Here is a 24202-nt window from a genome sequence, read left to right on the forward strand (position 1 = left end):
TCTTCACTAACCCACCCATCTTCTCCCTGGTGATCTGAAATGTTATTATAATATTGTGAAAAGGGCTTAAGTTCAGAGTTAGGCTAAATTGGGCTTTAATCCTAGTTCTGTTACTTAGATGAAATTTCATATCCTCAATTTCTTCATCAATAAAATAAAGATGATAATACTTACCTTACATGGTTGAGTACTTGGTATTAGCTGCTGTTATTATTAATAATGATTATAGGGCTTCCCTGGTGGCGCAGTGGTTGAGAGTCTGCCTGCTAGTGCAGGGGATGTGGGTTCGAGCCCTGGTCTGGGAGGACCCCACATGCCGCGGAGCGGCTGGGCCTGTGAGCCACAACTACTGAGCCTGCGCGTCTGGAGCCTGTGCTCTGCAACAAGAGAGGCCGCGATAGCGAGGGGCCTGTGCACTGCGATGAAGAGTGGCCCCCGCTTGCCACAACTAGAGCAAGCCCTCACACAGAAACGAAGACCCAGCACAGCCAAAAAAAAATTAATTAGTTAATTAATTTTTTTAAAAAAGTAACAAATGTTCAAGTACAATTGGTATCTTTAAAAAAAAATAATGATTATATCCTTATAGGTCTGCTCTGGATTTTTGGTTCTGTTCCTTTGAGCTGTGACTCCCACTAGTTCTACTTTATTTCATGAATTATTATTATTATTTTTTTGTGTGGTACGCGGGCCTCTCACTGCTGCGGCCTCTCCCACTGCGGAGTACAGGCTCCGGACGCGCAGGCCCAGCGGCCATGGCCCACGGGCCCAGCCGCTCCACGGCATGTGGGATCCTCCCGGACCGGGGCACGAACCCGTGTCCCCTGCATCGGCAGGCGGACTCCCAACCACCGCGCCACCAGGGAAGCCCTATTTCATGAATTTAATTGAATTTTATGTCTCATTATTTGTAGTTTGCAGATGCTGAAGGTTACTTTGCTGCTTGCACAACAGATACAACCATGAATAGTTCTTTGGTAAGCGTTTCTTTTCTCCTCAGGAAGAGAGTGGGTGGAGTTGACCGTGGTGGGAAGGACTGAAATAGCGTTGATAGCAGCACAGCTATATTAAAATAAAAATATATCTCAATGTTGGCTGCTCTTCATGAGAGTTGTAATTTGGTACTTTCTTAGAGATACCTGAGACCTAAAAGTAAGCAATTCAGCCACCTCTGGGGAGAGAAAGGAAGAGGAAATTATAAGGACTGAAAATAGTAAAGGAAGTCCTTTGTCCTTTGTTTCTTACCAACTTTGTCACTTCATGTTTGTTATTATATTATTACCACTTAGAAACAAATACATTTACTTGACACTGAGACTCTATAAGCAGATTGTTTATTCATTTCACAAATTTTTAAGAGCACTTAATATATGTTAAACACTTGTTCTGGACTCTCAAAATACAGCTTATGTTCTAGTGTGTGAGAATGTGTGTTCAGGGAAGGGAGGGACACAGATAATAAGCAAGCACATGAAGGAATTATCAGTCACTCTATTTAAGCATTTATTATCTTGTTGGAGAGAGAGTATGTAAAAATCTATTCTTTTTGCACCATTACTAAGGCATCTCTTTAAAATATATTATTCCAAATGTGGCATTCTATCTGAGAAAAATTTTAAAGTTAACTCTAAAATTTAATACCAATTTATGAAGCACTAGCTCGGTGACCTTACTGACAGTACAGTTTTTTGTTCCTCTGACTTTTAGAACTACATTTACTTGCAAGGTAGCTTACCGGGTGCTGTGAATGGTTTGTGAAGCTTAGAGAAGATGTCATTTCTTTTCTCTGGGATCCTAAGCATCAACAAGACTAACTCCCTGGTGGTTCAGTGGTTAGGACTCTGCGCTTTTACTGCCGAGAGCGTGGGTTTGATCCCTGGTTGGGGGACTAAGATCCTGCAAGCCTCGCTGTGTGGCCCAAAACAACAAAAAACAAACAAACAAAAAACAGAAAAAAACAAAAACAAGACTAATATCAGTTGTCTCTATCAGCGTAGAAGACAGAGTTGAGATGGCAGCCTACTCTTCTACTATTTTTTTCTATTATCTGTAAGATGGACATGTCAAATTGTTCTAGGCCAAATGCTATAATGGAAAGTTCAGTGCAACAATGAGACTCCATCTATTTCCAAATCCTATTGTCTCTTCATTTACTGAATATTTTTCATTGGCAGAGTCTGTATCAGGAGTTAAAAATAAAGAAATAAAAAATATTTTATGTTAATTTAAGAAACAGCCTTGTTTCTTAAATTAACAGAATTGTGCCTTAAATACATATCATCTGAAGAACATTTACAAAAGCAGTTGGGGGCTTCAGAACCACTTAAAAATGTAGACTTTTAGAGCATGGTTAGACAAACCTGGCTTTAATTCTGTTGTCTACCACTAGATTATTTTATATCACTGAGGACAGAGACTTTGTCTCTATTTGGTCTTATATCCCTAGGACCTAGAACAGCCCCTGACATAGTAGGAGTTCAATATGTATATGTTAAAAGAATGAATTAAAAGGAATGGGAGATAATCTGTTAGCTGAGAGAGGTCTGTTTTTATGACATTTAAAAATTAAATATCATAATGTGCCAGTGCTGTGTGATTACATTTCTAAGCTTTAAATTGATTCTTTCTGTCATTGTACCTGGGTGGATCATTTGAGTTTCCTATATAAGTCTTGAAAATGCATTTTGGGAAAATTATGCTGTATAAACATGGTGGTGAACAGCCCTGTTTGGGGTGGTATGTGTGTCTATATACCATCCACTTAAATTTAGCCAGTATATCAGCTATTATACTTGTTTATATTTGTTTCTGTTTTTGCTGCATTCCAGAGTGAACCTCTGTATGTTCCTGTGAAATTTCATGATCTTCCGAGTGAAAAACCTGAGAACACAAACATTGATACTGAAAAATGTAAGCAAAACTTAGAATTTCATAACTTAGAAATGGGTGGAAAATTTTAGCTTCATTCAAGCCATGCCAAAACTTAGTGGTTCTGTGGGTTGCCTGGGATCACCTGGCAGTTCTTCTGTTCCATGTGGTTTTGGCTCAGCCTGTAGTTGTCCAGTTGACTGGATGTTTTTATTAATTCAATGGAAATAACTTCCAAATACCAGAAATCTCTATGGTGTTATTACGTATATATAGATATATTTATTAATGAACAGTATCCTCTTCAACCAGGCCATCAAAGACCTTGATAGCAAATTACAGGAGTTTTGCTGGTTCTTTCAACATGGTAAAGAATGCCAGCTTCAACATAACGCACAGTATTCATCCATGATATTCTCTCTTTCAAGGAATGGAACTATAGAAGAATGTTCTGCGTGCTTGACCAGGAAAATAATTCTCATAAATTGGATATCTATGAGGAAAAATCCAAATAAACTTTTACTATAAATGCTAAAATAATAATCATACTATAATCCTGAACCAGGTAGTTGTTTGAAACTTTGTTGAATATTGGTCTCATTTTATTATTTATTTATTTATTTATTTTTTAGTGGTACGCGGGCCTTTCACTGCCACGGCCTCTCCCGTCACGGAGCACAGGCTCCGGACGCACAGGCCCAGCGGCCATGGCTCACGGGCCCAGCCACTCCGCGGCATGCAGGACCCTCCCAGACCGGGGCACGAACCCGCGCCCCCTGCATCGGCAGGTGGACTGCCAACCACTGCACCACCAGGGAAGCCCTGGTCTTATTTTAAAACCTTCCAAATTTTTTATAGTTGGAAACATTTTTCCCACCAACTCTTTTGAATGAGCAGAGCTGTCCCATGTAATAATTTAACTGGTTTTTTTTTTTTTGACTGTTCAAATATGATTATAGATGGATTAAATAATATCCATTTATAAGTAAATTAAAACTTGTGACATTTTTTGGTTGCAAGGGGAAACGTTTAATGATTTTATACTTTACTTTTCTTTTCAAGCTCCCAAAAAGTCTCGTGTAAGGTTTAGTAATATCATGGAGATTCGACAGCTTCCATCAAGCCATGCATTGGAAGCTAAGTTGTCTCGCATGTCATATCCTACCGTGAAAGAACAAGAATCCTTACTCAAAACAGTGGGGAAACTTACTGCAACTCAAGTAGCAAAAATTAGCTTTTTTTTTTGCTTTGTGGTAAGTCTTCTCTTTTTTATATGTTTGGAATTTGACTTTTAAGACAGTAGACATACCAACAATATAGTATTAAAGTTTATGACTATTAGGTTGCCTTAGTCATGACTTTAAACTCTGTTATCTGCTATCATAGGAAAATTAGAGTATTAAAATTAATAAATACTAGGCATACGTAAAAGAATTCAATAAATACTATACACTACAACCACTCATGTATATTTAGAATTTGACATTGCCTCATGGTCAGAATAATGAATAGAGTTATTTCACACTATGATATATACAAGCACTAGTAAATGTCCAGATAAGAGTTTGCATTGATTTCTTCAAATAAGTCCTTTTGAGGTTTTATTTTATTTTATTTTTTATATTTTATTTATTTTTTTTTAAAATTTTTTTTTTTGTGTGTGTGTGGTACACGGGCCTCTCACTGTTGTGGCCTCTCCCATTGCGGAGCACAGGCTCCGGACACGCAGGCTCAGCAGCCATGGCTCATGGGCCCAGCTGCTCCGCGGCATGTGGGATCTTCCCAGACTGGTGCACGAACCCGTGTCCCCTGCATCCACAGGCGGATTCTCAACCACTGCGCCACCAGGGAAGCCCTGAGGTTTTATTTTAAATTCATATAAATGTGGTCAAATATTTTATAAGTACTCATAGTAAACATTTTTTATTCTTTCTTATAATATTGTTTATGGCTTCTTACTTATTTTGATGTAGAAACAAATATGCTTAATGTTTCAATAAATATTCATATAGCAAATAAAATATTATTTTGGGCTAATCTGGGATTAGAAAACGTGTCTGAGTTAGTAAACTGATTTACGATTTAAAAAATGAATTTTAGTGCTCTTTTCTATATGTATCATTGGAAGTAGACTATTCCAAGGTGGTTTAGTATGAGCCTTTAAGGTTTAAATTTATACTGACCATTTTAAACCACTAGGTAATACAATGCTAATGTCAATATTATTAGCCTGATTATAGGATTTTTTTACTTTACAGTTTTGCCTCTCATATTTACTGCATAGCCAATTTTTCACCATCTTCTAACTGAATAACCTCTGTTTTAGTGATACCTTGATTAATATATTCAGGAGTACAAATCAAAGAATCTTTGGGAGTTGTAATATGATAATTACATAGGTAATAAAATTAATTTAAAGGCTTATATATTTGGACTATGCTATTGTGATTTCAGTTTGCTTGTTTTAAATGAGTATAAGGCAAGACTAAGATTTATTAATTATATCTCCTAATTTTTAAAGGAGACTTGAGGTGAAACATGATAAAAGGATCTATAAAGTAAAAGTTTAAAAAGGAGGGGTGGATAAGAGCCAGACTAAACAGATAATGTCTGTGTAGGGTGCAAACTGGCTGTGGAATGGGTTGATTATATCAGGAACTTCCATTTAAAGAAAGAAAGAAACACAATTCATCTCTAGACAAATGGGCAGAAAGGAAAAAAGGAAAACTTCCTGAGTTACACAGTTTGTCGTCTATTGATAAAATAAACTTTTCCTAACTCAAAACTGAGAGAATATATTTCATAGTTCTTATGTAGAAAGGCACTATTCTGTGTAGCAGATTTACAGGTAGATATGTACAGATAACAGCCTTTAGAAAAATTGTGGTAAAATATACATACCATAAAACTTACTGTTTTGACTATTTTTAAGTGTACAGTTCACTGGCATTAAATACAGTCACACTGTTTTGCAACCATCACCACTGTCTATTAGCAGAACTTTTTTCATCTTGCAAAACTAGAACTATACCCATTAAATGACAACTTCTCTTTCCCACCTCCCTAGCCCTTGACAGCCACCGTTCTATATTCTGTCTCTGTGAATTTGACTGCTCTGTGAACCTCATATGAATGGAGTTATACAGTATTTTTCCCTTGGTGACTGGTTTATTTCACTTAGCACAGTGTCTTCAAGGTTCATCTTTGTAGCATGTGTCAGAATATTTTTCCTTTTTAAGGCTATGTAATATTCCACTGTATGTATATACCACATTTTGTTTATCCATTCATCCATTGATGTACACTTACGTTGCTTCCACCTTTAATAGTCTTTTTTGAAAAATCAACCTTAAGTAAGTTATAAGAGCAGGGAGCTGTGTTAATTTTAAGTGAAGGCATTTCTGTAGAAAGTCAGAGTAATATAGTCCAGGTATATATCTTTTTAGAAACCTGACTTAATAGAGTAATAAGCTTGGATGAGCTCTAGAGCAATGCCGTTCAATAGAAATAACAATGTGCAAATGCAGGTCACATAGGTATTTTTAAATTTTCTAGTAGCCACATTAAAAAAAAAGAGAGAAAAACAAGTTACTTTTAATACTATATATATATTTTTTGATTAATTTATTTGGTTGTGTTGGGTCTTCGTTGCTATGCATGGGCTTTCTCTAGTTGTGGCGAGTGGGGTCTACTCTTCATTGCAGTGCAGAGCTTCTCATTGCGGTGGCTTCTCCTGTTGCAGAGCATGGGCTCTAGGCACGTGGACTTCAGTAGTTGTGGCATGCAGTCTCAGTAGTTGTGGCATGCAGGCTCAGTAGTTGTGTCTCTCAGGCTCTAGAGCGCAGACTAAGTAGTTGTGGCACACGGGTTAGTTGCTCCACGGCATGTGGGATCTTCCCAGACCAGGGCTCGAACCCATGTCACCTGCATTAGCAGGCAGATTCTTAACTACTGCGCCACCACTATATTTTTATTTAACCCACTATATGTAAAACACTTCAAAATATTATCAATATAAAAATTATTGATGAGATAGTTTACATTCTTTTTTTATACTAAAATCTTCTAAACATTTCCATTTTTAAGCATTTCAATTTCTATTTCATTTCAGTTTCTTTTTCTGTTTCATTTCAACTTCAGTTTTTATTTCAATTTCTAAACATTTCAATTCAAAGTAGCCACATTTCATTTGCTTAGTAGTCATATGCGGCTAGTGGCTAATGTATTGTACATTGTAGGTCAAGAGGAGTTAATGAGTACTGTATTTGCCAGCCCTTCTTTAATTGTTTTGTCTCATTAGGACTTATGGTGTTTTAATTTCTTCTGTAAGATGTAATTTAGGTCGTACAGGCTTTTATGCTAATTTTAAAATGAATTATCACTCATGAAATAATGAAATACTATATAAATTATTTGTCACAGCTTAATTATTAGTAAGTGGTTGTCCTCAACTCTGGAATAATGAAAGGAAACGTTGTAAAGATAATTTTTACCAGAGGTCAATTGAGATGGTCTTCTTTTGTGAAGAGGCTGCCTTGGGTTTGAAAGCCAGAGAATAGAGTTTGGGGAGAGCTGGAGAATGGGAAGATCTTTCTGGAAAGAGTTCATAGCTAATGATGAGTAGTTATACTCTTTGAATTCCTGCAATCTAAGTTGTCTATTTTTATTTCTTTATCTCACATTAGCAGAGGCCAGTAAGATTGTTTGGAAAATGAGCACAGTATTTAAGTATTAAAGTGGTAAGGAAAGTGGGTCAGGAAAGCTAATTATCACCCTGCAAGCATGGCCTATCCTTGTAGAGAATCTCCAAAAGATAATTAAGGGCAGAATCTTCTGCTTCTTTTTTAGCACTTCAACTGCAAGCAGATTGTGGCTCCTATTGTCATATATATATTTGATATTGCCCATCTTACCAGTTGCTAACCTCATTTTCTTATTTAGATAGTCAAGTGAAATTAGGAAGTCAGAGGACTACAGATGGAATCAGAGTCTGGCTTTAGCTTTGAGTACAGTATATTACTGAATGAAGACTTCTAGACTCTCAGCCATCTGCTGCCTTTCAGCAGTAAGATGTAGCTCTAAGGTCATGTGTCTATACTGCTTCTTTGAAATATAAATGCTAAAAACTATACTTCTCACTAAACTACAAGTTCTGAGAGATATCAAGAGATGTCCCTCCCTTAGTAGAGACAAGTCATTCTCCAGTAGAATATGATTATCCAGTCAGTCTGTTTAAGTAACGGAAAACAGTTAGACAAGCAGTTAATTTACTTTGACCCAGAAATCTGCTTCATAGTATATACTACATTAGGGGCACTCATGCACATATGCCCCAGGAGGCATATGCTAGAATATTCTTGGTAGCATTGTTTGAAATAGTCAAAAAGTGTTCATCAACAAAAAAATGGATGAGTTGTATTAGCTGTATTAGATTATCTGATAGCAGTAAAAATAAATGAACTTTGGACGCACATGCACACACACGCACCAGGCTTCATCAAAAGAGGTCCTATTTCTATTCTCTTAGTCAAAGTAGGCACAGGGTTGGGAATATAAGAATAACCTAGCCTAGGGGCTTCCCTGGTGGTGCATTGGTTGAGAGTCCACCTGCCGATGCAGCGGACGCGGGTTCGTGCCCCGGTCCGGGAAGATCCCACATGCTGCTGAGTGGCTAGGCCCGTGCCATGGCCGCTGAGCCTGCGCGTCCGGAGCCTGTGCTCCGCAATGGGAGAGGCCACAACAGTGAGAGGCCCGCATACCGAAAAAAAAAAAAAAGAATAACCTAGCCTAGACAAGCAAAAGGGGAAAAAAGAAGAAAAAAAATCCTCATAGCTGGAAAACTTCCTTCATTATATTCAAAGTTATGAGAACTCTTTATATTATGTCTCAAAACTGAGAATCAGAGAAACAATCACAGTTAGCCAGTAAATTCACGATTTCTTGGACATTTTAAAATTTCCAAACTGAATGTAACCTTTTGTCTATCAATCTGGCTAGTTCCATCCATCCCCTTAGGCATCACCTTGTTCAATTGATCTCTCATGTTATAGTCATCTGTACGTATTTTAATGTTTGAGAATTCCCCCCAACTTAAATTTGATTTAAATAAACTTAATAGAGTACTATCAGTGCTTGGATAAAGTAAATTTCAATGTTCATTTGATATTAAATTTACCCTGATTTTTAAAAAAGCCTGAACAGTGCTAATTTTTAACCAACTGTTGTTAATTTCTTAAGGGAAATTGGATAGCAAAGATATTAGGTCTGATATAAATGTTTGTGTTCTTTTTGGGCCTGTGACTTTTCAGTACAAAGCAGATTTTAAAACTTATGACAGCAGTATTTAGAGGGAGAAAAAAGGAGGGGACTATAAATTATAATGACAAATATAAAAAGTCATTTATTAGGTTTCACTTTATTTTCTATTTCTTTAGTGGTTTTTGGCAAATTTGTCATATCAAGAAGCACTTTCAGACACAAAAGTTGCTATAGTTAATATTTTGTCCTCAACTTCTGGTAAGAAATTTGTCTTCAAAATCTGTATTATAACTCGAGACCTATTTCTGATATATATGTGTACATATACATATATTTTTATCTTGTTTTAAATTATTTCATTCTTTCTAATGTATATTGGTATAACTACTATTTAATCTTTAAATTTTGTGCCATAGCCTTGTGCTATTTATATTCCTTCCAATACTTTACAGTATTTTTATACAACAATATATTAAAATTTTATAGGCTGACTCTGTATTGTAGCTGTCTTTCCTTTCACATATTCTTTCTAAAGATCTTTTTTTCAACCCTTTGACTAAATGTAATTGCTTATTTCATAACTATAATTTGTCCTATGAAAGGTGTTTTATTTTTAAAATTGAATCACCTTCCAAATCTGGAAGATTAATAAAAGTATTTTTGAAGTTGTAAAAATAACTTTAGTTCACATGCTTGATTATGATGAGGTCAGAATGTTACTCTGAATGCTCAGTTTAACTCTCTTATTAGTTTTAAAATAAATAGGACTGTACTTGATCTGTATTGTTGAAATAAACATGGTTTCATCTGAAGACTTTTTATGTGTGATCTCTGAACATTTCAGCCTAGGTAACTGCAGTCTTATTCTTAGTCATTTAAAAATGACAAAAATCAGTTTAAAAGTTAGGTGTGTAATTAACTTATTTAAACAATCAAGTTGGTAATAAATAAATTTGACAGTGTTTAAGCTAATGTATCTTTTTTTTATCCTTTTCTCTCCATAGGACTTTTTACCTTAATCCTTGCTGCAATGTTTCCAAGTAACAGTGGAGATAGATTTACTCTTTCTAAACTATTAGCTGTAATTTTAAGGTAAGAATATAGTGTAATAGCTGGTTTATTCTGCTTAAAAATGCAATGTTTAAAGCATTTCTGGTAATCATAGATGATAGTTTATATTATAATATACTGTATAGGCAAAGATAGATGAGGATAAAAGGTTTTAAATGGACATTATGCTACTCAGCTCTGCATCACATCCTTGGCTAGTTTTTGAAACCTTCCTGGGGAGGGTAACTGGAGGGAGGACCCCAAAGCAGCTTTGGTTCCCATTCATGTGACTTTGGACTACTCAGTATTGTACTGACATTCATGTTTAACTGCATGTTAATCCTCATAAGCTCCCAAGTTTCTGTATCCTTTTCCTAAAACAAGTTCCCCTTTTTGTTTAATTTTTAGTTTTCACTTCTCCCACTTCTAGAAATCTAACCTGCAGTCTTCTCTGATTGTCTCAGCCTCAATCTTTCAATTATTTCTGTATAAATTATCTGGCAATTTTGTATTGCTGTTTGTAATACAATACATAAGTATCATTAATGACTAATTTAAATCTTTTACTTTATTTAACTTTGTATCCCTATGAGATTATAAACCCTTGAAGGTCAAAACCTTGTTTTCTACTTCTTTGTGTCATCAAAGGCCTAGCATAAAGCTTTGCTCACAGTCAGTATTCAAAAAAGATGTGTTGGTTTGATGAAGCTGTTGTTTTTGTGAGAGAAAATCAGAAATCAGAGAAGGTAGCAGAATAATTTACCAGAAAGATTAGTGTTTCTGAACTATCAGAGCTGGGTTTGAATCAGAGCTCTGCTTTTTGCCCCTGGGCACTTGCCCTAAACTCTCTGAGAGGATTTCCTAGATGACAAAATGATGATAGTATCATCTACTACTTTGCAGTCTTGTTTTAAAGTTTAGAGGGATGTATATAGAAAGTGATTATCCTAGAGACTGGCACTTGGCAATCACATAAGTGGTGTTTCTCTCTTTTAGATATAAGGGTGACTTGACCATGGTACTTTTCATGGGCAATCTGGTTGAACCAACTAATTTACCATTTAGACTTTATGGGCACTAGGAATTTATTCTTTTTGCATGATTGGCCCATGTTTTAGCCAAACATATTTTTGCATTAAGGAAATACAGTATATTTGTCTTAGGGAAGTGATGAGGTTTATCCAACTTTGTTCAAAATTCATGCCTATTTCTAACTTTTCTTTTCATTGTCTTAATAAAAGTAGAAAGATACATAGAAATAGAAAGTATAAGGCTGCATGAGGACAGGAACCACATCTCTCTTGTTCATTGCTTAACCCGAAGTTTAGCTCAATAAGCAACAGTTGGATGAAAGAATAACCTCTTGATTTTTCTACATACTTAATTTGGTCTTATTTTTACATTAAAATAATGGGATTAATTTAATTATTTAAACATTTAAGGATAGCTTTACCATTAATTTCTGTTTTACCAGTGAGAGTTAGTGCTGTTGCTAGGTTTATATGGGTTTTGATATTTGTACATTTTTGCCAAAAAAGATTGGAAGAGCGGTGACAAGTTGGTTAATTTTTTCCTAATTGAAAAAAGGCAGAAGATAGCATAGCAGATGAGAACACTGGGCTCTGGAAGTAGACTGTCTGCGTTTCAGTTCCAGCTGTGTGATTTTGGTCAAGTTACTTCATTTCTTTATGCATTACGTATAATTTTCTCATGTGTAAAATGGGAATGATAATAATAATAATACCTTCCTTATAAGGTAATACTGGGCATTTTATGTGGATTAAATGAGTTAATATAAGTATAGCACTTATACTATACTGATAATATTGTTAGATATTATTAATTAAATCATTAATTCTTTGATAGTTTTACCCAATGTTGAGATCAGTCTTTATTACTTGTAAATAATTTTGATCTTTGAAGTTAGTCTTTTTAAGGAATTTATTATTTCATTTATCAGTAATGACTGTTATTCTCATAGCATCGGAGGTGTTGTGCTGGTAAACCTGTCAGGGTCTGAAAAATCTGCTGGAAGAGACCCAATAGGTAAGTATCTGATTCTGCATTCTTTCTGTTAGAGTATACAAGAAAAGTTCTGTGCATGTCATCATGCATGTGCGTGTCCACACACGTGCGTGCATACACACACACACAGGGTGAGCACTAACAAGGCCTTTATTTTTTTAACTTTTCCTTTGGAAATAATGTAAAAAAATTTAAAAATATTTCACAGAACTCTCATATAGCCCTCCCCCAGATTCTCTTAACTATTTGCAATGTACATAACTACAGTACAGGTTTAAAAATCAGGAATTAACAGTGATTACAATAATTTTTATTTAGTCTGTGGATCCTTTTCAAATTTCACCATTTTTTCCACTAATCTTCTTTTCCTGGTCTAACATCATTTGTTGCATTTAGTTGTCATGTTTCCTTAGTTTTCTTTAATCTGAAACTATCCCTCAGTCTTTTTTTGTCTTTCATAACTTTAATATTTTTGGAGGATACTGTCCACTTGTTTCGTAGAATGTCCTTTAATCTGAGTTAGTCTGATATTTCCTTATGGTTAAATTTATGTTGTGCATTTTTGGCAAGAATACCATGGAAGTGATATTGTGTCCTGATAAGTACATCATATCAGAAGGCACATGATGTTGATTTGTCCCATTACTGGTGACATTAATTTTAAAGTGGTGTGTCAGGTTGTTCCAGTGTAGTTACTGATTTTTCCCTTTGTAAGTAATAATCATCTTGTAAGAGATACTGAGACTATACATATATCCTATCCATCATGCTTGTACCTGCTAATTTTGTCATTCACTGTTGCTACTACAGTAAACACTTCATTTTTGATCCATTGTTTAGATTTAACAAAAGAAGGGTAATCAGAATCTAGTTTAACTGGTTTCCTTCTGGATACTTTCTTTATTTTTTATTTATTTATTTAGTTTTAAAAATATTTATTTATTTATTTACTTGGCTGTGCTGGGTATTCGTTGCAATATGCAGTATCTTAGTTGCGGCATGCAGAATCTTTAGTTGTGGCATGTGGGATGTGGGATCTTTAGTTGCAGCATGCGGGATCTAGCTCCCTGACCAGGTATTGAACCTGGGCCCCCTGCATTGGGAGCGTGGAGTCTTAACTGCTGGACCACCAGGGAAGTCCCTCCTTCTGGATACTTTCTTTAGACATTTAAAGTTTATTAAATACAGCAATGCTTTCTAAACTATTCCTGGTTACTGTCCAGGGAGCTGTGTCTTGAACTGCCTTACCTCTTTCTCACCCAGAGCAGATCTGTATGTGTAAAACAATATATATATATTTGTTGCATGTGTGTGAGAGATTTTGTTGACAGGCTTTCCCTTTGCTTTTTAAAAATAGTTTAGTAGTGGGCTTCCCTGGTGGTGCAGTGGTTACAAATCCGCCTGCCAATGCAGGGGACTCGGGTTCGAGCCCTGGTCTGGGAAGATCCCACGTGCCGCGGAGCAACTAAGCCCATGAGCCACAACTACTGAGCCTGCGCGTCTGGAACCTGTGCTCCGCAATAGGAGAGGCTGCGACAGTGAGAGGCCCACGCACTGCGATGAAGAGTGGCCCCTGCTTGCTGCAACTGGAGAAAGACCTCGCACAGAAACGAGACCCAAAACAGCCAAAAATAAATAAATTAATTAAAAAAATAGTTTAGTAGTAATAATAAATAGATTTAATGAAACACTGGACTTTTGGATAGTTGATTAAAGTATTGAATATGGTCACCTGGCAGATAGCACCTTATACTGCTGGATTTTTTTGTGGTACGTGGGCCTCTCACTGTCGTGGCCGCTCCCTTGCGGAGCACAGGTGCCGGACGCGCAGGCTCAGCGGCCATGGCTCACGGGCCCAGCCGCTCCGCGGCATGTGGGATCCTCCCGGACCGGGGCACGAACCCGTGTCCCCTACATCGGCAGGCAGACTCTCAACTGCTGCGCCACCAGGGAAGCCCTATACAGCTGTTTTTAAAGGCTTACTTAATTAAATGTTCTTGCGAGTGAGTTAATATATTAAAGAGAATCCATATTTATTATGCAGGTACTGTGAGCCCTACATTATGTTAGATATTTTAGAACGTTAAAAAGTATACATTATGTGTTTGCAGTTGTCAAGGAGTTTTTGATTTTAATCAATAATATATGATTAACAAAATGAAGCCCCTAGAGAATAAAATAACACTGTATTTAACTATAGTAAGTATTACATTATCTAAAATAGAAGACAAGAAGGATGGAAATTCAGTGGAGTAGAAAGAGGATGCTTGGTGGCAGTGGTGGGACTTTAATAGGGTATTGAAAATGGTGGTAGAATGTATATTAAAAATTATACATAGCAGTGGGGAGAACAATATAAACAACAGCTTAGAGAGGGAAGGAAGCATTGTTAAGTTGGCTGTGTCAGGTGTCATAATTGCTTATGTAGGGGACAATATGAAGTATGCATTTCAAAATTAAATACCAAAAATTTGGCAATATAACATGTATAACATTGATTAGATCATTGAGGTGAATGTTTTTGCATTTATTTGTTTATACTTTAAACTCCTTCCTGTATTCCTGGAGGCCATGGATAAGGTGGGTTATACTTTATCTTTTCATATTTGAATACTCATTTCTTGAAATAGGAGCTGACTGTGTCAGATTTTAAATAAGTGTGTGATAAATGAGTTAATGAACAGATGCTTTAAATTATTATCTTGATTTTTACAGGTTCCATTTGGTCTCTTGTTGGAGCCATGCTCTATGCTGTCTATATTGTTATGATCAAGAGAAAAGTAGACAGAGAAGATAAGTTGGATATTCCAATGTTCTTTGGTAAGACTATGTTTAACTTGTGAGGCTATTTACTCTGAATGATTAACTTAGGGTTTCATTTTTGTTTTTTGGAGGGAATAGGGTAGTCTTCCTCCCCGCTCCCCCATATGATTCTTTAAAACCATTAGATTTTAAAGATTATGAAGTTCAATCTCAATGTTTTTCTCTTACCTTGTTCTGCATAGTTGTGCACCTGTGAGGAAACGCTCATTCCCTCAGTGTGAGGTAAAGAAATTCCTTCTAACACCTTTTTCGAATTAATGTCTTCAGCCCGTGAATCAGATATTTTCCTCACTGATATGACAGGTTATGCTGTTATAAGCATGTGAGTGTATACCTGTTGTATTATACATTTTGCCTTTTTTGAATTGTTAGAAGTGTAAGATTGGGGAAACTGCCCCAAAATGATACGTATAATACTGTTTCAGTCTATGTACTTGTTTTTACTAAAAATTGTAGGTCTTTTGAAGGTTTTCCATTTGCACTTTATCTTTAAGACTCAGATTCTTTTATGACATAGATTTTCAAATTATCCAGTTATAGTTTCTGGCATCAATTCTTAATTTTGGTAAATGGCTAATATGATTTATAAATTCTCCTTTGCCTGAAATCAGCTCAGTAAAGAACTTGTGATATCTAGGATTGCAAAAGAAGAGCACATTGACAAGATATCTTCCAAAAGATATCTGAATATCTATAGATAAAGAAGCATGGTGATGAGAATTCAAAGTGCAGCTTACAGGGAACCAGGAGACATGGACTCTAGCTGTTATAACTTCATTTATCTCATACTCATCTGAAAATGAGAAGATTGGACTAAGTTAGTAGCTGATTTACAGAGGATCCTGGGAAGGTTGGAAGGAGGTGGAGTTGCACATGTGAGTCTGGTTCTCAGACTCCTTTGCTGCTTCTGCTGGAGCAATTCTGCTTTGTTGGCTTTTTAGCATTATAATTTAATTTGTAGAAATGATTTTTCTGCTAAAAATAGTTTGTATATCTTCACCTAAAGATTAACAAAAATAAAATCTTTGAAAAGCTGCTAGACTGGGTGATCACTCAAGTTCCTTTCAAGTAGAGAATTCAATAAGTATACTTTAAATATGAAGATAATTTTAATGATGTCTTATTATTTTAAAGTCAAAGAAAATTCCATCTGGAATGGATTAAAATGTTCATGTTTTACAGTGTTCTTTTTTAAGATTGGCAGCTTTCAAGAAAAATTGCTTATTTACTCTTATTGGAGAGTAGTAACAGGCATATAACTTGGTTGATCTTCTTCATATGTGCTGTAATATGGAAAGAAATATGAATTTGACATGGGCTTTAGAATAGCTCGGATTAGAGAAGTAGTAGTTAGGGTTGGGACGTGGAGGGTTCTTTCGGCACTGGGATGTGAGCAGAGCACAGCATAGAGTAGATCCATTGTGCTGGAGTGTTCACTTTAGGGGAGAGCAGAAGTGCATGTGGCTGCCTTCTGGAGGGTCTAGAGAACAGGTGAAGTGATTTGGATCTTTTATCTCTAGATCCAAAAGTTGTTACTTAATGTGGGTTTTCATAGGTTTCATAGTTCAAGGAACAGAAAAGAGATTTGGTTCTTGATAATGCCAAGTTTTGGTGTTTTAATTAGAACAACTTTGTAATAGTATACAAGCCTTCTGTACGTGTGTTGTTTTGTTCCTTTTTATTTTTATCACTAGGTGTCTTAAGTTGGGTTTCCTAGAAGCAGGGTGTGAGACAGGGATTTGGTATGGGGGATGCATTGAAGGGGTGCTCTGCAGGAAGGACTGGCAAGGGCGTGAGAGGAGCAGAAGGGAGAAGGGGAGAGAGCCACGTGACCTCTGGCACGGTCGAGGCGTGGCCCAGCTCATTGCAGGTTCCTGGGCAGGGAGCATAGTGGGGGCAGGTAATGTATCTAGGCACTCCTCAGAGTTGTCCTGGCCTAGAGCCCTTAGGGTTTGGCCGCACAGGGTGTGGAGTGGGGAGGGGTGGGAACTTCCTGGGAAAGGCAGACTTGGTCACTGTCCAAGACAGTCCTTCGGAGAAGTCAGGTCCTGTGAGTCTTCAGCAGCAGATGAGAGTAGGTGCCCCAGCCCTATTAAGATTTAACTAGGCATCCTAGACACTAGTTTATTATTTAGCAGCAAATATAAAATACATACCTACTGTAATTTAATTTTCTTTTAGGAAAGCTCTATAGTTGCCTCTGGATCTCATAGTGGAATTGTGGTGTTAAACTATATGCAAAGTCCAATAAAAACTTCTATAAAATTATAATATTTTTTTCTTTACATTCACATGTTGTAGTCTTATATAAGTTTACATTTCTATAATAATAATAGCTAGCCTTTATTAACTATTTACTCCATGCCATGTACTGTGCTGTATTTTATGTGTTTGTCTAATCTTCCTAGTAACCTAATTAAATATTATTTTACACTTATAGATTGGAAAACTGAGGTTTATAAGAGATTGAGCATCTTGCCTAAAGTTTGCCTAAAGATTACAGTATTAGTGAATGGTAGAGCTGGGATTGGAGCCCAGGGCAATCAGACTGCAGAGCACACACTTAACCACTAAATATTATAGCCTTCCTTTACACATAGTCCATGCTTAGTTCATACTTGAATAGCTGTTGATGTATGTGTGTAATCTCACAGACTAGCTTATGAGCTCTTGAGAAGACGGGAAGCAAAAATTTTATCTTTTTAGGGGACCCTCCTCCATTATTCCTAGCATAGCACGGGTGCTTTAAACATAAATATGATTCGAATCAGAGAGTATACCATCTAGTTCCTCTTAATAATTTAAGCTGAATACACACACACATACACGTACCAGTTATTCCTTTAAGTTCTAGGACACTATATTATTATAATCTAAGGTTAACAACCCTTCTTTCTGAATTGTTTTAAGTGGTTTGTTCTGCAGTAGTTGCTCTATAAGCGGGGATAGTTGAATCTTGAACACTCAGTGATCACCAGTTGCTTGATAAAGATTTTTCTTGTGTTGATCTCTCCATAAGACTTACTTAAAAACAAAAGTAACAAATTTCAGTTAAGGAAACCTGCTGAAGCCCTTTGTGTAAAATCTAATGTTTTCTAATTGTAGAGTTATAAGTTTGGAAAATTGAAATAAATCACAGTTGCTAACTTTTCTCTCTTTTATACATGTTTAGGTTTTGTAGGTCTCTTTAATCTGCTGCTCTTATGGCCAGGTTTCTTTTTACTTCATTATACTGGATTTGAGGACTTTGAATTTCCCAATAAAGTAGTATTAATGTGCATTATCATTAATGGCCTTATTGGAACAGTGCTCTCAGAGTTCCTGTGGTTGTGGTATGTACTGTTTATTACCCTATGATTTATTAGTTATAAGTTTATTGACTTTTGGCTAGTTTAAGCATTTCTATTTCTTCTGTCTTCTGATGGCTCCTCCTGTGAACCTTCCCACCCCCCACACTTACAACTTAATACAGTAACTCCATTAGAGCAGGAACTGTGTTTTGTTTTTGAATTTCTGTGTACCCATTGCATAAAGTAGTGGCTTGCACATGGAAGGAGCTCATAAATTTTGCTGAACGAATAAATGAATATGAATGATCTGAATTTATAGAATGTTTTAGAAAGTAGAGTGTTATGCTAATTAAAGGCATCTTATCTAATGGACAGTCACACTTAGGAGATGTGTATCCGAGGTATGAATACATGAATTCTAAGTGAGAATCTGGGGACTTTGCTTATTCAGGAGACTTTGGAATGTCTGTTTGGTTGTTCATAGACTTTTTGTTTTGTTTATTCTCAGGACTTTTCATATGAGTGAGGCAGATATATAAACCCTAAGCTCTGATTAACTTGAGATTTTAACATAGTTTGATATGTTGTAATATCAACTATGTTGATATATGATAATAATCTTAAAATATTTTGACAACAGTATCGTATATGGAGTTTAAGAAAACTTCAAATAGAGAGCTTAATACTTAGTCCTGTTTCCATCTAATATGAACTTTAAAAGAAACACAAATTGTACTTAAACTCCTAAATGTATTTTATTATATACCATTTAAGACTACTGACTAGTTTTCCCTTGCAAAAGACTGCAACAAAAATAGCCTTTTCCATCAAGTCTTCCTTAATGCTCTGCCTACATTTCTCTCCCCTCTCCAATTAAGGAAATATCTTTATTTTCTTGATATCCTCTGTACTCACTCCCTTTCGTGTAGTACTTAAAGATTTACTTTGTATTGTAGTAATTTATGTAATTAAATTCCTTTGCTGATCTAAAACTCTTTGGTATCAAAATCTGCTCATTTTGTGCAAATTATTTGAGGTGCTCATTTTTTTTTAACCAAAAAGAATTACATATTTTATTTTATATATTAATATATACCATATGTCTCATTCTTTTGTCCTATCACTTCTTTTGTTCTATCATTTCTCTTGCCTCTTTCCAGTCTTGGTTCTGGGCAGATGAAACTGCTTACTGGTAGTGTTTTGATTGAACTTAGTTGAACCATAAGGAATTGTTGATCTTAAACCATTTTTGATGGCAGTTTCATAGGGTTCAACCCAGTGAACCATATCCTTTAAACAATTATGCACTCACTGTATTTTAATAGAAGTTTGTATTCCCTACTTTTCTAAGTTTAGCTTAGATTAGAAAATTTCAAAGCAAGGAGTTTTTACATATTTGAAAGAAATAATTTTTAAAAATTCTGGATATTAGATGAGAGAAAGGTTTAGTATGGTTTGTATTACATTGAGACTCATAATAAACATGAACTATACCACTTACAAATATTAAAATACTCATTCTTTATTGAGAGAGTTTTTTTTGGTGTTTTTTTTTTGGTTTTTTTGTTGTTGTTGTTTGTTTTTTTTTGTGGTACACGGGCCTCCCACTGTCGCGGCCTCTCCCGTTGCGGAGCACAGGCTCCGGACGCGCAGGGTCAGCGGCCATGGCTCTCGGGCCCACGGCATGTGGGATCTTCCCAGACCAGGGCACGAACGCGTGTCCCCTGCATTGGCAGGCAGACTCTCAACCACTGCGCCACCAGGGAAGCCCGAGAGAGTTATTTTTAATAAATATATACACTAGAGTTTCATTATGTCAGCAGATTTTAATGTAGGCTTTGGGGATGAATGAATATGAGTTGTGACATATGTAATCTCTCTATATGTGAGCTTTCCTGAGTTTGCTCCCTTGGAAAATTTTACAGTTAAAGAAATAATAAGTAACATGTTTTGAAATATTTTTATTCTTTTTGTATTTAACTTTTTTTTTAATTAAGAGAGTAATACATACAAAAGTGTACAAAGTGGATTACAATGAAAAGGTATTCTCCCTTCTGCCCCAAATTTTCATTTCTTTTCCCCAGAGGCAGCCACTATTAACTTCTAAGCCTTCTACAAAATTGTCTGTATATTACAGAAGTGTGTTATCAGTCTCTTAATCCTCCCCCCTCCAATTTGTTTTACTTTTAACATGCAAACTATGGATATCATTCTATACACAGATTACTGTCTTGTAAGTCTTTACATATCAGCCACTAGATTCATTTTTTTAAAGCCTATGTAGTACTCCAATCTGTTATGCTCCCATCTATTATGTAACATAATGCATAGAACATAATGTGTTTTACCAGTTCCTTCTTGAGATACATTTTAGTTTGTAGTCTTTTGCTTTGTAAATAATATGGCGTTGAACATCCTCATATATGTTTTTGCATATACATGTAAGTATTCTATAGGATAACTACTGAAAAGACTGAATCAAACGTGTAGACTTTAGATTTTGAGAGAATTGCAAAGTTATTCTCTACAGAAGGAACACAATTTATATTCCCAATTGTGTATATAAGTGTTTATTGTTGACTGAACTGGACACTCAAGATCATATATTATGATCAAAGCTATGTTTATCCTTACCTGGGGTGGATTTTTCAGGACCTCAAAGAGGTTCATTTTTCAGATATACTTCTATACTCAAGCATTCAAGAGTACTTATGGTTACAACTCAAAAGCAGTAAGTTAGTCAGTAATGAAACAAACTTCATATCCCTTCAATTCTAGGTGTTGTTGGTAACTCAAAACAATTATAAGGAGCATATCTACATATTTTATACCTTTTTTAGATCATTAAAAATAGTTAAATCAGAAGTCATAATCTGTGTGTGTATGATGATTTCTTTCTAGGAAGGCAAGATTGTTGTATGTTTAACTATAAATAGACAACAAACTTCAGCATATATAATCAGGTGCTAAGTAGTATACTAAAGATTTAAAAGTGCAGTTGCGAATTTTTTGGAAGTTAAAGATATGTACTTGTCACTCATTGTTTATTTGAAAAAAAAATTTTTAAGTGCACTGTTAACTCCATATATTGTACTGCTAGTATAGATGTGAGATTATCTACCTAGTCCTCTGTCTTAGCATATCCTGGAGCATGTTGAATGAATAATAGATCAAGTGGGGAATTCCCTGGTGGTCTGGTGGTTAGGACTCTGAGCTTCCACTGCAGGGGGCACAGGTTCGATCTCTGGTTGGGGAACTAAGATCCTGCGTGCCGCGTGGCTCGGCCAAAAAATAAATAAGTAAATTAATTAATTAAAAAAAATAAATCAGATGTATTCAGCCATCAACTAAATTGGGAGAAGCTGGTATAAGTCAAACAGGGTTTTTAATAATTCATCTCAGACTCAGTGTGATTCTACTTTGCATTATAAATCTCTAAGAACATATACTGCATTAAAAAAAAAAGAAACCAAGAGAATTCCCTGGTGGTCCAGCGGTTAGGACTCAGCGCTTTCACTGCCGGGGCCCTGGTTCAATTCCTGGTCCTGGAACTAAGATCCCACCTGCAAGCCTTGCAGTGTGGCCAATAAATAAATAAATTAATTAATTAAAAAAATTTTAATTAAAAAAAAGATATTTGATCCCTGAACCCTCTTTTCACAGATCAGCTCATGAATAGTGGACTAGCACTTGAGATTTCTTTACCACATCAGTAAGAACTAATTGTTCAGCCTCTGGTGAATACTTCAAGTGACACTTTATCAAGAGATAGCCTCTTTTATTGTAGGACAGCATTGTTAATCCTAACATATGCTGAGCTAGAATTTACTTGCCTATAATTTCCATGGGTCTGTAGTCCTAATTATATACATTATGGATTTATCTTGGCCTATAATTCATTTTCTTCTTTTATACCCAAATATCTATTCAATATAATGCTTTCCTTCAACTATATAAAATTATATGCAATTGGTATGTCAAAATTTGATACCAACATTGATAGTTCAAGGTGAAAATAAAATGAAGAGCTTAGGTTTTGGTTAGGACAATTGCTAGAAAAATGAAATATCCCTGAAAAATACTCAAGTTCTTTTTTTCTGACATTAAGCCAAATCAAAAGAGCAGCACACATCTGAAGACTACTTTAGTTTTTAATGAGGGTGAGATATTTTTGCTTTAATGATAGACCCACCTATTGGCTTATCAGTCTGTTAAAGTCTGTGTTATGAGGTATTGTCCTGAAATTTTAATATAGCTTTAATATAGTTTCCTTTGTTAGCTAAGTATCATTATCACAAAACTATAAGAACCCTTTTGACAGTTTTATTAAAAATGTTAATAAAATATAAACTATACATCAGAAGTTGAATAACGTCTGTAAGCAGATCTAGAAAATAGCATAAAGTCTTTTGAAATTTGTATACTTATATATTGAATTTTTAATATTTGAAGATAAACTGTAAGAATGATCTTAGTAACTTTATTTTTTATTATGTCTTAGTCCATCCTGAGCTTTTATTTTTGCTCCTGATCTCTCTTGCTTATATTGTAAGATAGTTTTTGATCATAGTTTTTCTTTGGTTCTTTTACTTTTTTGACATGGAAATGTATATTTTCTTTTTTTCTTTTTAGGGGCTGCTTTCTTACCTCATCACTGATAGGCACACTTGCACTAAGCCTTACAATACCTCTGTCCATAATAGCTGACATGTGTATGCAAAAGGTAAGGCGAACTATTTATTAGATATTTTAAGTGTATTATTAAAACAGAGCTAATGAAAGGTAAGGAATGTGACTAAATTATAAAGATGACCATGAATGATACTTGATGCCTTCTCTTCCAAGCTGTTTTACTACAAAGAGATATAAAAAGTACCAAAGAAATGGGCAATGTGTTGCATTTTTTAGCCTTTCAATATTTTTCCTTAATTTCTAAATTAAGGGCAGTGTCTTATATTATATATAGTTCTCCAGTTTTGGAGCTGATTATGTTCCAGATGTTCTTTGGTAAGTCAGTGGTATGGAATAGGGGATATAGTTTAATCATATAAACAGTAGTGTTTTGATTTCTAAGATAGACTCCAAAGGTTTCTTAACCTTTGGAGTTAGTGCTCCCATAGATGTGAGTGGCACAGGATTAGCGTCATTTCTCAGTGACGGCTCATTTCTGTCTGGCCTCACCAGGCCGGATGCTCCCTCGTCTGTGAAGTCCTGGTCTGAATGTGAGGGTTCTTTTTTTTTTTTTTTTTTTTTTTTTTTTTGTGGTACGCGGGCCTCTCACTGTTGTGGCCTCTCCCATTGCAGAGCACAGGCTCCGGACGCGCAGGCTCAGCGGCCACAGCTCACGGGCGCAGCCGCTCCGCGGCTTGTGGGATCTTCACATCTTTTAGTGTTAGCCAGTGGCACATCTTTTTCTCCCTAGTACCCCTAGAAGCACTAAAGAAACTTCTCCCTTTGGGCTGCTGGGAGGGACCCTCCACCCCAATTCTCTTTTCTGCAATGTTATCATGGCCAGCATTTATCAAAAGAATCCTCACGGGCCTCCCTGGTGGCGCAGTGGTTGGGAGTCCGTCTGCCGATGCAAGGGACATGGGTTCGTGCCCCGGTCTGGGAGGATCCCACATGCCGCGGAGCGGCTGGGCCCGTGAGCCGTGGCCGCTGAGCCTGCGCGTCCGGAGCCTGTGCTCTGCAACGGGAGAGGCCACAACAGTGAGAGGCCCACGTACCGGCAAAAAAAAAAAGAACTGTACCAGCGGATTTAATTTTATTAAATGATTATGTCATTTGTTCAAATATTTTAAGATGAAGGCAAAACACAAGGGAAAAATGTATGTATATATAATAGATTAGAAAAACATACCAACAGTCATTTCTTGATTGTGTTTGCA

At 36.0% G+C, this 24202-nt stretch overlaps 1 protein-coding gene across 13 annotated transcripts in view; it reads left to right on the forward strand.

Annotated features, from left to right (window-relative positions):
• Positions 1-24202, forward strand: part of SLC35F5 (solute carrier family 35 member F5) — a 42782-nt gene that overhangs the window by 12803 nt on the left and 5777 nt on the right. For 3 of the 13 annotated variants that reach the window (XM_059052573.2, XM_059052575.2, XM_067025886.1), the window contains 9 exons: positions 915-977; positions 2829-2910; positions 3931-4121; positions 9303-9384; positions 10131-10218; positions 12158-12222; positions 14917-15021; positions 18197-18356; positions 22947-23037. In XM_059052573.2, coding sequence (XP_058908556.1) covers positions 915-977; positions 2829-2910; positions 3931-4121; positions 9303-9384; positions 10131-10218; positions 12158-12222; positions 14917-15021; positions 18197-18356; positions 22947-23037 — 927 coding nt within the window. Of the gene's footprint in view, positions 1-914; positions 978-2828; positions 2911-3930; positions 4122-9302; positions 9385-10130; positions 10219-12157; positions 12223-14916; positions 15022-15206; positions 15247-15635; positions 15900-18196; positions 18357-22946; positions 23038-24202 lie in introns of all 13 variants that reach the window. The other 10 variants (XM_067025885.1, XM_067025887.1, XR_010839085.1 and 7 more) reach the window with 9 other exon arrangements.

Source organism: Kogia breviceps, chromosome 2, assembly GCF_026419965.1.
Source record: "Kogia breviceps isolate mKogBre1 chromosome 2, mKogBre1 haplotype 1, whole genome shotgun sequence".
Classification (NCBI taxonomy): Eukaryota; Metazoa; Chordata; class Mammalia; order Artiodactyla; family Physeteridae; genus Kogia; species Kogia breviceps.